Genomic DNA, 11,998 nt, shown 5'->3' on the forward strand with positions numbered 1-11,998 from the left:
AATGGTGGGTCTGCATGCAATTTGATGATTTTTAAGTGCCTGGGGGTAAACATTCAACAAAGGAGGAAGGAGTTCGCTTCAAACGTTGTCTTCAATAAATAGTTCGTATGCTGCATATATGTATGTATTGTTTGTGGGTTATTAAGTCGAAGCAGGCTCCAGATTTTCGCCCGCATCAGTGTCCACTCCGGTGGCCTACCACATGTGGGTCTCACGTATCTCGCTGATGATGTGATTTGCCCTGGTCAGAGCCTGCCACAAAAAGAATCAAGTGTCAAGCGAATAGAATGGCATATCGTTTCACGTCTGGCGCTCACCTTCAACATGTCCGCTGCCTCTTTTCGGCGCACTGCAATGTGATCGGACTCGTTGAGCAGCGTTTCAGCCCGGTCCGACTTGTACAGATGTGTGACCAGCTCGCTCTGCAAGTTGTCCTTGACGTGGTTAACCAGGAAATGCATAATGGCCTTCGGTACAGAGTCCTGAATGGATTTGCGCACAATGTAGAAATACGATTTGATCAGACGCTCTGCAAACACAATCGGTTAGTTACTTAGCTTCCAATTTATCAGCGAATTGATGCCATTGATCAAACATACCAATGACATCGCAATCCTTCTGCTCCTTGTCGGTCAGACGACGGGGATTGTGGTTGGCCGGCACATCGGGCAGCAGGTTAACCGGCTTCACTGGGCTCACCAGGTTGTTGTGCACTGGCGTGTTGCTGGCCGAGTTTTCAATGCTGTCCGGACGCGTCGGGCCCGGTGGTAAGATGTTGGACAGCCAAGTGCTGGCCATCGAATGGACCGAGTTCTCGCCAACGTGGTTCTAGAGTACAAAACAAAAAACATGCATCTTGTCTGGATTAAAAATAAAACAAAGATGGGACAGCACCTGCTCAGGGCCGTCATGCTGCTGCTGCTGTTGATTATTTTGCTGCTGCTGCTGCTGTTGCTGTTGCTGCGAGCCTGTGCTGTGCGACGAGACCTGTGGAGAGGGGTGATTGCGCGGAGTATTCGCGCGACGCTGCCCCATGTTCATCTGCGAGTAGGGATCGTTGTCTGTCTTGAGCAGACTCGGCACCAGGGCGGCATCCTTGTGGAAATCTGGGTGCTTGGTGTTGATGTACGCCAGCTCGATGGCCACAATGTTCTCCACCATCACATTGGTGGCTGGCAGACGGCGACGCAGCAGCTGCGTGACCACATCCACAATCTTTTCGTGCAACTTGGGGAAGCTGCGCAAAGGGGAACACAGATCACAGATCAATCGTGGATCACAGACTCTACTCTATGGCTCTCTTACCGCATCATCTCCTGCTGCACTTCGTTGCCGCAGTGCTGCACAATGCGCTGCATCTCCTCGTGTATCAGCTCGACGCAGCGCAGCGAAGGCTCCTCCAGGCGGCGGATCTGCCGCTTCACCAGCAGCTCGAACGAGACTTCCGGCACGAACAGAGCTGGTCGGGGCCCTGTTGCGTTGCGTATGGCCGTGAGTATGTCCATTTTGCTCAAACCCGCCAGCGGGTGTATGGAGTCCAGGGTACGGCCGAAGGTTTCGTGGAAAATGTAGCAGATCCGAGCACCACCGCACAGCTCGGTGGTCTCAATGTTGCGCGCCGTGCCCTCGATGGTGGCGTTGTAGGCGCTGGCAAACTTCGTGATTATCTGCAGCAGGGTCTGGCTCTTGTCAGACACATCCTCGCCGTAGGAGTTAAGCAGCGATTGGAATTGCGTGGACATGATGTTGACGCGTGTCTGTGGAGCATTGGGCAGAGCCACAGTCCATTAGTGCATTTAAAAGGGAAAGCGAGGAGTACCTACCTTCAGATCGGGCAGGCAGTCTCGGATGTGGTGCATCAGCAATCGGTTCAGTGTCTTGGCCAGATACGGAGTGCCATTGCGGGTGGCCAGAGTCGGGTACTTCCTTTGCAGGAAGGCTGCCTCGTCCTTCATCTGCTCGTCGATGTGTTTCTGGTCATTGATGTCTTTCTGCGAGCGATTCATCACGCCAATGATGCCCAGCTTGACGGGAATCACACGGCCACAGAGTATATCAATGGCATCTGTGCCGGCGTCCATCAGATCCAGCTTGGTGACCACGGCCAGGGTGCGTCGGCCGTCGGGGTCCACATCTTTGCCCAGCTTCAGGGCCTCGCTGGTGGCCATGTCCGTGTTGGCTGCCGTCACAGCCAAAATAATGGAGTTGGGGTTCTCAATGTACTTGAGGACCAAGTCTTTGATCTGCGCCTCGATATCCTCCGGCTGATCGCCCACTGGCACCTTGGTGATGCCCGGCAGGTCGACCAGCGTCAGGTTGACCACCCGCGTGGAGAAGATCTTCAGGTTGATGGGCTCGGGGCAGATGCCCTTGTTGCTGCCCGCCGCCCGCTCCGTCTCGTTCTCGATCTCGCGCCGTATCTCATCGAAGTCCGTGAAGCACTTTTTCGTGTGAAGAAAGCGGCCCCACTCCTCGGCATTGGAGGTGCCTGCAAGGGAAAAGCTTTAGAGGAGGTCTCCTACAATTATAGACAGCCACGATGCTCACCATTCTCCGCCGAACGATTCTCGCGATCGTCCAGGGGGCAGTAGATCAACTGCAGCACTAGGGGCCGCCGGGTGACGATGCCCGTTCCGCGAGGCAGGAACGAGCGTCCCACCACGCTCTCGATAACCGAACTCTTGCCGGAGCTCTGCAATCAGTAAAGTAGTTAGAGTTAGAGGATTGGTTCGTTCAATGATAGGGCCGGGCCGATAGCGCGTGCATCAGGGAAGTGTTCCCGACAGATTAGCAGTGTTATCTTGGCAGCCACAACTCAATGACCAGCTCTGGCTCTGAGAGATCTCAGACATCGTCATCGGCAAATGAATCAAAGTGCAATTAAAGCCGCGATCGAAACATAAAGACAGCACATATACATACATACTATGCACATATGTGTGTGTACCGGAATGTGTCACGGCGACAGCTGCTTTTGTGGAATGCTGCGGAATATTGATTTTTCATAGCAGACCCGAAACATTGCCAAAAAAGTGCACTTATATAAATGGGTGACATATTTTTAAGCTGCAGAGAATAAAGGAGGGGTGGGTCGGGGGAAAACACCGTTTGCCGGCAAACATTTATCCCGTTATATAATCCTGGGGAGGGCCGCCTGAAAATCGCGCGGCAGGAAGGGGCAGGGCGGCCAAGGAAAAACCGTCCATGTGGGACCACCCCGGGGATGGCGGTCATTTTGGGAACTGGGACTGCCGCTGACGCCGCCGAGGCGCCGCTGCTGCCGCTCTGCTGCGGCCACTGCCACTGCTTACCTGACTTCCGAGTACAACAATTTGCGGCAATTGTATTGAGTCAGAGCCGACTGTATTGAAGACATCTTGCAACTTGTTGATAACTGGAATAAGAGCTTCCATTCTGTTTGCTGAGTGCTGGCTGTGCCTTTGATCGCTTTCGACTCGATTGCCTCTTTATTTCACGCACATTAAAATGGTTCTCTTGTTAGTTTTTTTTTGGTTGACGCTGTTTCTTCTTTTTTTGCAAATTGTGTGCCAGGGCTGCCAACCACACGAGGGTTGCCAGATCAGTGAAATGAGATGGTGAAGGGCTGCATTCTGGAAGTTATCGATTGTTCTTTGAAAATACTGCCATCACCAGCGAGCGGTGGATATCTATCGAAGGACTGCCATCACAATTGCGAAACGTAAACAAAGCAACAGACACACATTTGAGGACGACAACATCCACGGAGGAGGAGTGTGCCAGGCTTTAGGCCGTTCCCTAGCCGCGGTTCATGTGCCCACGATGGGACCCAAGGTTTATTTGCCCCAATGGGCCCGTACAGTGGTGGATGGTAAACATAAACAACATGTCACCTGCCTTTATTTACCAAGAGCATTTTTAGAGTTTTCTTGCAACGGATGATTCTACGAACTGGTGCATGTGATGGCCCTGTTCAAGCACCATATTCCGCAATGCGGTCTGAAGGTGGAGGCTAGAGGCCACATCTTTAGCCTGTGCTGCCACAGCCAGGAAATTCGGACCAACGTCAGCAGCATCAGGGCGATATCAAATCTCAGCTGCTGAGCGGCTCCTCGGCTTTCCTGAATACCGACACTATGTGTGGGAGGATCTGATGCGACAATATGCTGCGCTCGCAGACAAGGAGGATTTGAGTCTAGAAGAAAATAAATGCAATTGAATTGCCCGTTCTAGCAGTCACACACTCCAGTAACGATTGAACCATCCTCGTCCTACAAAGTTCCTGCCATTATCCAAATAAAACAAACAAATTTTAAAAAACCCAAGTGGAAAACATACAGTTTATAACAGAATACCTGAAAGAAACAAATAGATACCACGCCATCGTAATAATCTTAACTTTGTTATAACACAAAAATAACCATCATACAATTTAGACAGTAATTAAACTTAATAGTCTAGCCGTACTACAGCTGCACTATACCAATGTACATATATTTAACTGAATCTACAGTCGATGGCCCTGGCAGCTAGTATTATTTAGATCTCATGCCTTAGAAGCAATTCCTGATATCAAATAAATCAGGTTTATTGTTTATTGCATTACTAATTGGGTGTTCATGTTCCCATGTATTTTAGAAAATATTTTGTAATCATAAATCATCAGAATTTATTCCTTAAACGGACTGTCGTGAACCGCAGCACCTTACTATTCATAAAATCCCTAATTCAATGGCAGTGGTGCAGCCTTAAGTAAATCCCCACTATTGTTCACTATTTGTACTGACCACTGTAGAAAAAACTTATCATACCGCATACCAATTGCATTCGGATAATATAAGTTCTGATATTCCAAAGGACAGGGAATTGCAGGGCATTTTGTATATATTCCAGGGCTCTAACTGCACCTGTTCGAAGTATATATGGAGGAGTGTGTGTATCCAAGATTGAAAACTGACTATAAGTCCAATATGTATACAGCCATTGTCTCTACTTAAATGAGCAAAAATTTCAATTTGGAGACATCTTAATAAAGCGCTGCCATAGCCAGGACATTCCATCGCTTTAGTGGAACCTGTAATAATTGAAATACAATATAATTGTAGTTTTAGCCTGTAAGAAGTCACTACATTCAGCCAAGAAACTTGTTTGGGGCAAAAGCACATATGAGTAAAGTGGAACCCATCAAAAATTAATCAAAATAGCTGCCCCTTCAAGTAGTCTAAATTGGATCCCTATACAATAGCTTGAAGCTTAAAAAAGGAGCTTGAATTCTCATACGAAAGATAACTTTTTAGGACACTTACTTTATATTCATCCTTCGATAATATCGGTACAAAAATATGCATAATATTCAATAGTCAAATTGCACATTTCATTCTTATCTTTTGCTGATTTTTTCGAACCCAATTCTGTTGAAAATTCCTTGGGCAAAAGCCACAACGGGAACGCTCTAACAAAGTGCCAGGCAACAATAGATGGATCCATTCCATGCCACTCCGTTGCCTCCAGTCCGGCAATAGTGGAGGATTCGTTTTTAAGGATTTTTATTCTTTTGGCCATTGCTGACCAACAAAATGCGCATGTGTGTCCTCCATTGTGCAAACGTAATGATATGGGCCGAAACTACTACCCCCTGTCCCCCTGTCCCCCTACCGAAACTACCCCCTGCCCCCCTACCGAAACTACGAGCACTACACCACAATGGATTGTCGAAACCATCTCAATATATTCGCCCAGGGTAATAGATAAAAACTCTGAAGGAGGAGGAGGAAGCAGCAGCCAAGTGGTCAGGCTTCGAGGGGAAGCCATCTCCGAGCACAAATAGAATATAGAATGGTAGGAAAAAGGCACAATAGGGCTGGCCTCGCCTCAAGTGCCCGAAGCGAGATTTGCATGCGGCCAGGGGGCCTTGGTACCGGGTACGGGCGTGGCTGTGGCCCATTTCGGTTGCTACATGAATTGGACCCAACCACAGACAAACCAATGGATGGCAGGACGGGGCTCAACTGTCGATTCTATCGTTTTATATACGAGTATCAGTGTTCGAGGATACTTGTCGCCCGGCCCGGTACACTAAGCATTCAAAAACCCAGATAGTGCCCCAAATGGACCAGAATATTAGATGTGCGATTCACGTTTTTCATGTGAGTTATTCGATAACAATTGGCATTGTTGGTTGCCCCTCCCTCGCCCGCCTGATTTCCCTTTGTGAATTTCGAATTTTTGAAGACACTTTTGTGACTTTAATTGAACTGAAAGTGGGACTTTTGTCGGTGTTAATATTTCCACAATGAAACCAAACCGAAATCTATCATTTTATTTGATTTTATTCGCATTCCGAGTGTTTGATGGTCTGCAAAACACCTGAATTGAAGCGAATACTGAACCTTAAATTATTACCTTAGGAAATGAAGTGACAAATTTTTGTGACAAATTCCTGATTGCAAAAGCTTTTCCAAGGCAAGAAGTACCAAGAGAAGTGGGGTTTTTCACACAGGAGATGTGGCCACATCGTCCCACACGATTCCACAAAATAAGGGGTTTTTAATACGTATTTGTTCACCAAAAAAATATGAAATTAAACACGAATAATCAACCGAAATGTTTTAAACATTGATCATAAATTTCTTACTATCGTTCACAAAATAAATGTGCCTGCCGGAACCCAAAAAAAACCTCTTGCCCGCGTGTTCCGGCCTTACCTAAATGGAAGTCTATAGGGATGCCACTCTTAGTGGAAAAGGAAGCGTGCCAGATGTAACCAATTCAGACTGGAGACCCCACTGGGTTCTCGTTATATACAGCTGTTCCACTAGCACACATTCGGGTACATTCGGCTGTGAAACTTTCACCTAAACGAACGGCCACATTCGCTGTGAATAAGGCGTACAAAAACCATTCGCCTTGAGTGATTCATGATTTTTCTGAACAAATGCTTTGAGCCAAACAAATTCTGGTTCATTGCCGGCCTAATCATGCTCTTCAAATGCTAAACAATCTAATTTCTTGCTTCATTGTTATACAGTTTTGTGAAGTTCTTTAGCATTTTCATTGACAAACTTTTGGCTTCCAATTAACGAATTTGGACAGCTCGGAGTCGGAACAGGAACACCTCTCCGCAGTGGAGAGTGGCTTATAAATATATTTCGAAAATGTCGCTCATCAAATTGCCATTGTTGGACCGGACAAGTTTCGTATTTGGCCTGACAACTTCTCGAAAAGTGCGCCTTGAAGATGGGAGCTGCAAAGTTCTTGACAGCCAGGAACGGAGCCACAACTAGCTCCACGGCAGACGCCATTGGGACTCGCTCTGGGGGCGGAATATTAATTTGATAATTTTACGGCTGAATGCAAATGCGGTGTCAGAGTCCTTTGGCCCCTAATTGACTGACGAATATTTAAAATATGAATTTCAAATGAAGTTCAACAAATGTCTGCCACCATTTGGCGCTTTCTTTTGCTTTATGGGGGATTAATTATGGATGGTAGATGATCGGGGCGGGGGGGATGGATATATGAAGCGCCTGAAGCCATTTTCTGTGGCTGCCACTGAACACACTTTTGCCCCGGTGGAGCATTAATCATGTGAAAGTAATTTTGCGCATTTGCATGCGTTGCAGAAAACGATAATTTTCATCCATCATTTTCAAGTGTTTCCCCAGGATTATAGTGCCTGGCAGCCAGCCGTTGCAAGGAGTCGTCTGCATCCACTTGATGATGCGTTGCCTTGTCATGTGCTCCACTCCACGCCGCTCCACCCCGCTCCACCACGCTCCCCTTGCTGCTGTGCTGTGTATGTGCTCCCCTCATTATCGTGTCGTCGTCAATTATTCTTGTTCTACAGCTAGAGCCAGCACTCTTGCCGAGCCCCAAGCCCGGCCATGGAGGAACTTTGCATTTAGTTGATGAGCTTCCCCTTTCCTCCACCCCCGACCCAGCCCATACCATCCCAGCCCGATCCAATGGCTCATTTTCTTGGTCCTTTGTGCCCCATCTTTCTGCTGGCTGCAAGTTGATCAATGGCTCTGTCCGCTCCCTGGCTGTCCCCGGCTGTATAGTGTTTCATGCAATTACGAATTTATATTGCGTATACGCCATGTGGAGACACAGACACTGCCAAGGAAGTCTCCTCGAATGTGCTTACCACAACTGCAGCAATAATGAACTTTGATTTGGCCCTCCCTGTGCCCCCGGCCTAGACCAGAAATGTTTCACAGTCTGTTTCACAGCTCCTCCCTGGGCCGGGTGCACGAGAAATTGTATATAATTGCTGATTGATGCTGTTGTGGTGCTTGCCATATCGTATCTAAGAAGAGGCATTAATCACCACAACTGGAGCACTTTCTAAAATTGCATTTCTTGATAACCCATCCACCGAGTACAAGAAGGCTATAGTTTGCACGATAACCTGTCCAAAATGAAGGTTTTTCTGCCAACACCTCAACGTCTTAGGGATCGTTTGATTGAATGACGGGAGATTCTGTCTGATTGAAGACCAAACCCTCCCCAGGTTAAAGTTTAGTAATCATCATTTTATTCATTGAGGAAAGTGTAAAGAGTGTCAAATGATAGCTTTTAAAACTCTTCTCAATGCAGAAAGTTCTTTAATGTCAACAAAACCTGAAGACCAGACAGAGCCACGAGGCGATCGTCTGCAGAGAGCAGTCTTCAGTTCTGAATGAGCCGAGAGCGAATCCGAGGAGAGATCCCTCAGTTCTCTTGGACCTCTACTTATGAATAAATGTTCATCACTGGTCATAGCGCCATTGTTGAGCCATAGAGCTTCTTCAGAAGTGTAAATGCGATCCGGAACTGTTTGAAATGAGTAAACAATTTGTTGGAATACATATTATACGAGTATAGATTTTGCTAGGGTTGATTTAGGTGCGAGAATTACCACAATCGGGCCAGAATTGTCCCCTGTCTAAGCGATAACAACGTCTTCTGATTATGATGAGATTATACAGAATATACATACATTCCAATCTCATCATCGCCAACCAATGAATCGATCGATTCTTAAGTGTTTTCCGCTTTGCAGACGAGCCCCCTGGCAGCTCTCTTCGTTGAAAATCGATGAGCAAAAGCGATTGAGAGAAGCGTAGGGAGAATCCCCCAACGAGTGGCACTACGTTTAGAGATCTATTCTTTGTGCTGCCATCAAGCAAATGAAAATTCTAAATAAATATTTGCAGGCATTTCCCACAATCTGGGATGATCATATAATTTAAACTAATTTAAAGACATGCCAAGGCTTTCCTAGTTTAAATGTTGAGTGTCACAGCCCGCTGGCTGTTCTTTAGTTATGGTTTCTGGGAGTAATCTTTGCCCTGGCTGCTCTTGGCCTGGCTTTCCAGTTCAAAAACAGAGCTCTTTGGCTGCATTTCTCTTTTCAGCCTCTGGTTACTGGATCCAGTGCTATGATCGTATAGGCTCAACCCCCAGACGGGCAGTCGTCGACGGTCGTGTTCGGGCACTGAGGGAAACACAAAGTCGGGCTTATACGTGGGCTTTGGTCGTGGATCTGTAATACGAGTAGAGTCGAATTATAAATCAAGCCATAAAATGCTGGGAAAGTAAACCTTACTGACAATGGAGCTGCCAGGGGAGACGAGAGCTGTGAGCGTGTACACCATGAGGAGTAATCCGAGTCTCCGTAGATTCCGCATTGTGGCAGTAAACCGATCCGACTGATCCGAGGGTTAGAGTTCTATTGAGGCTAGATCTATTGCCAGCAGTCAGTGCCAAAGCTCTTGCTCTCTCTCTCTCTCGGGAATGCAGCTTAAGAGCAGATTTTTATATTGATGATTCGTCTGATTCATTGAAATTTCTCAGTTTATAACTTTGAAAATTCCCAGTAAGGCCCCCCCCCTACCATGAGGCGTATGCTGATCAATGACTACTGTTTAATGACTATAGTTTTCCCCATAATATTCTGTATTCATTCGTTGAAACCTCACTAGCATTAGGCCATAAAACGTCGTGGCTTTGGGCCATTGAAGTGTCTCGCAAGTGCGTCCACCATCTGCTTGGCCTGCTTTAGATCTTGGCGGCACCAAGTGGAAACCATTCAGCATATGTTGCCGTTTTCTTGGCACCGAGCCCCTCCGTTGGCCATTAATCTACTGGGGAACGCCCTTGCCAGATGTTCGTGGGAGTGCGAAAGCATTGCACACATGTCTCTGCCTTTCTTTCTTTTTTTTGGCAGCATTTAGTCTCTGTTTAATTGGATTTGGGGCTTAGCTGAATCAGAGCCCCAGAAGGATGGACAGAATAATATTTGCATATTCGAGCAGTGGCGACAGGCGACAGGCGACAGGCGACAACAGCCAAGTGTAAATTTCACTTGAACTGATAATTTCACTCAATTTGTGTGCGCTGATGAGCAAAGTTTTCCCATTTGCATGGGGCTACGTGGGGCACCACCTCCCGGGCGAACGGGCGAATGGGTGGCAAGTTTTCATCTATGGCTGCCGCTGCCGCTGCCGCGATTTCTTTTTTCTCGACGCTGTCGTCGTGGTCCTGCGTCCCCGTCCTGCGTCCTGGCCCTCGTAGTCGAGGCTGACTTGAAGGTGCCAATTAGGGATTTCCGCCTCAATTACTTTCGCGAGCACACGAAAACCAAGTTTGTATGATTTTCGCATGACAAACTTAGGACTGGCTCCAGTCCCTGCCCCTGCTCCACCCTCCCAAAAGCGAGTGCCTGAACCTGCTTCCTTTCGCAGAGTATTTGCTTCCTTGAAAGTGTAATTGCACGAGCAGCGCCCCCGAATGTTGTGTGTGCGTGATAAAAAACTCGTTTGCATTTTACATGTTTCATCAAAAAGGTGGGGGAGGTGGGTTGCCGCCGGGAGCCCGAATACTCCAAGTAGTTCGTGTGGCTTTCCATCGAAATGGAATTCCACCCAATGAGGGTGGGGGCTGGGGGCTGGGGGGGGCCCAAAGTAATTTGAATTTCTTGCGAATGCGTTTCTAGTTCATTGATTGGTTTTTCGAATATGTTAATACTTTGGCAACTCTGGGGACATGATGGAATGCGACTGATTTTACACACATACGATTGTAGGAAATTGGTGTTAAAGTAAATGAAAGTATGTCTGCTTGTGAATTTCAACTTATTTTAATAGATTTTGCAGCGAGATTTTGTCGTCTAGATTCAGGTGGTAAAGTATTTTCATTGATCTGTGGCGAAGATTCAGAAGCAAATTCGATTCTGGCTTAACACCTCAAGACTCTGAATTATCTACTGGAGCTGCCCGCGGAGATGGAACGTCCACCTCTTAAATAAACCCTTGATCTTCTACTTCTGTTAGACCTTTCAAAAGGCAGAATTTTTTATGGTAGAGGACAAGCTTGGTGTCTTTTTTGTATGGAAAAATGCTTGATGCTTGACCGCCTCTACGATCGTGTCCGTCCTGACCATTCGACTTTTCTCAAAGAAAGCCATTAACGATGCCAATTGCTAGGCGTGGACGGTGGTTTGGAGCCACAGGAGCCACAAGAGCATCTAGACTTCTGTCCACAAAAGTCTGCCAGGACTAAGCTCCTATCAGCCGCGACCGTGAAGTCTGCCAGCAAGCCCACGCCTCCCCTTCGGCAAAGATCAGCTGGGGAGGAGCTCCGTCAGGGCTTTGAAATGGTTCTACCAACGGGTGGCCCTCTCCTTTGGTCTCTGGCAGGAAAGCCAAAATGATTTGCCACGCACTTCCGCCAGCCTAAGGTCTTTGAAGGTCTCTTTCGAGGAGAAGTAGAGATCCGACCAGCAGAGCCACAGCCACATGACCTCCAGACTGAGGAAAAGAGTTCCCCATCCTTGAAGGTGGTGGGAAATGATTCGTTAAGCACTTCCACCAGCCTCATTAAGGCCTCTTCAGAGGAGAAAAAGCCACAGCCACATGATCCTCATCGGCCTCTAGAATGAGGAAAAAAGTTCCCCAAAGTCCGCCTCGAAAGATCTCCAGCTGAATGCCAAGAGCGAGCCTACAGCTGCAGGAATTGATTCCCTCGTGAATGGCAG

General features: G+C 47.3%; 2 protein-coding genes across 3 annotated transcripts; both read right to left on the bottom strand.

Annotated features, from left to right (window-relative positions):
* Positions 1-195: 195 nt before the first annotated feature.
* On the bottom strand, positions 196-3,541 carry LOC6596390 (dynamin-1-like protein). Its single transcript, XM_026987497.1, has 8 exons — positions 3,312-3,541; positions 2,548-2,692; positions 1,824-2,488; positions 1,306-1,757; positions 895-1,237; positions 600-828; positions 318-529; positions 196-252 (listed from the first exon to the last, which is right to left on the bottom strand). Exons 1-8 carry the CDS (start codon positions 3,411-3,413, stop codon positions 196-198), a joined length of 2,205 nt encoding a protein of 734 aa, XP_026843298.1. The 5' UTR covers positions 3,414-3,541.
* Positions 3,542-9,167: 5,626 nt separating this feature from the next.
* LOC6596391 lies at positions 9,168-9,681 on the bottom strand. 2 transcript variants are annotated; one of them, XM_026987728.1, is made up of 2 exons: positions 9,573-9,681; positions 9,168-9,505 (listed from the first exon to the last, which is right to left on the bottom strand). In XM_026987728.1, the coding sequence occupies exons 1-2, from the start codon at positions 9,648-9,650 to the stop codon at positions 9,416-9,418; spliced, it is 168 nt and encodes a 55-aa protein (XP_026843529.1). In that variant the 5' UTR covers positions 9,651-9,681; the 3' UTR covers positions 9,168-9,415. The 2 variants fall into 2 exon arrangements, with proteins under 2 accessions (XP_026843529.1, XP_002021544.1); XM_002021508.2 differs by having other exon boundaries at positions 9,241-9,505; positions 9,569-9,674.
* Between the last annotated feature and the right edge of the window lie 2,317 nt (positions 9,682-11,998).

Source organism: Drosophila persimilis, unplaced genomic scaffold (assembly GCF_003286085.1).
Source record: "Drosophila persimilis strain 14011-0111.01,24,50 unplaced genomic scaffold, DperRS2 tig00000124-arrow-pilon, whole genome shotgun sequence".
In the NCBI taxonomy this organism is placed as follows: Eukaryota; Metazoa; Arthropoda; class Insecta; order Diptera; family Drosophilidae; genus Drosophila; species Drosophila persimilis.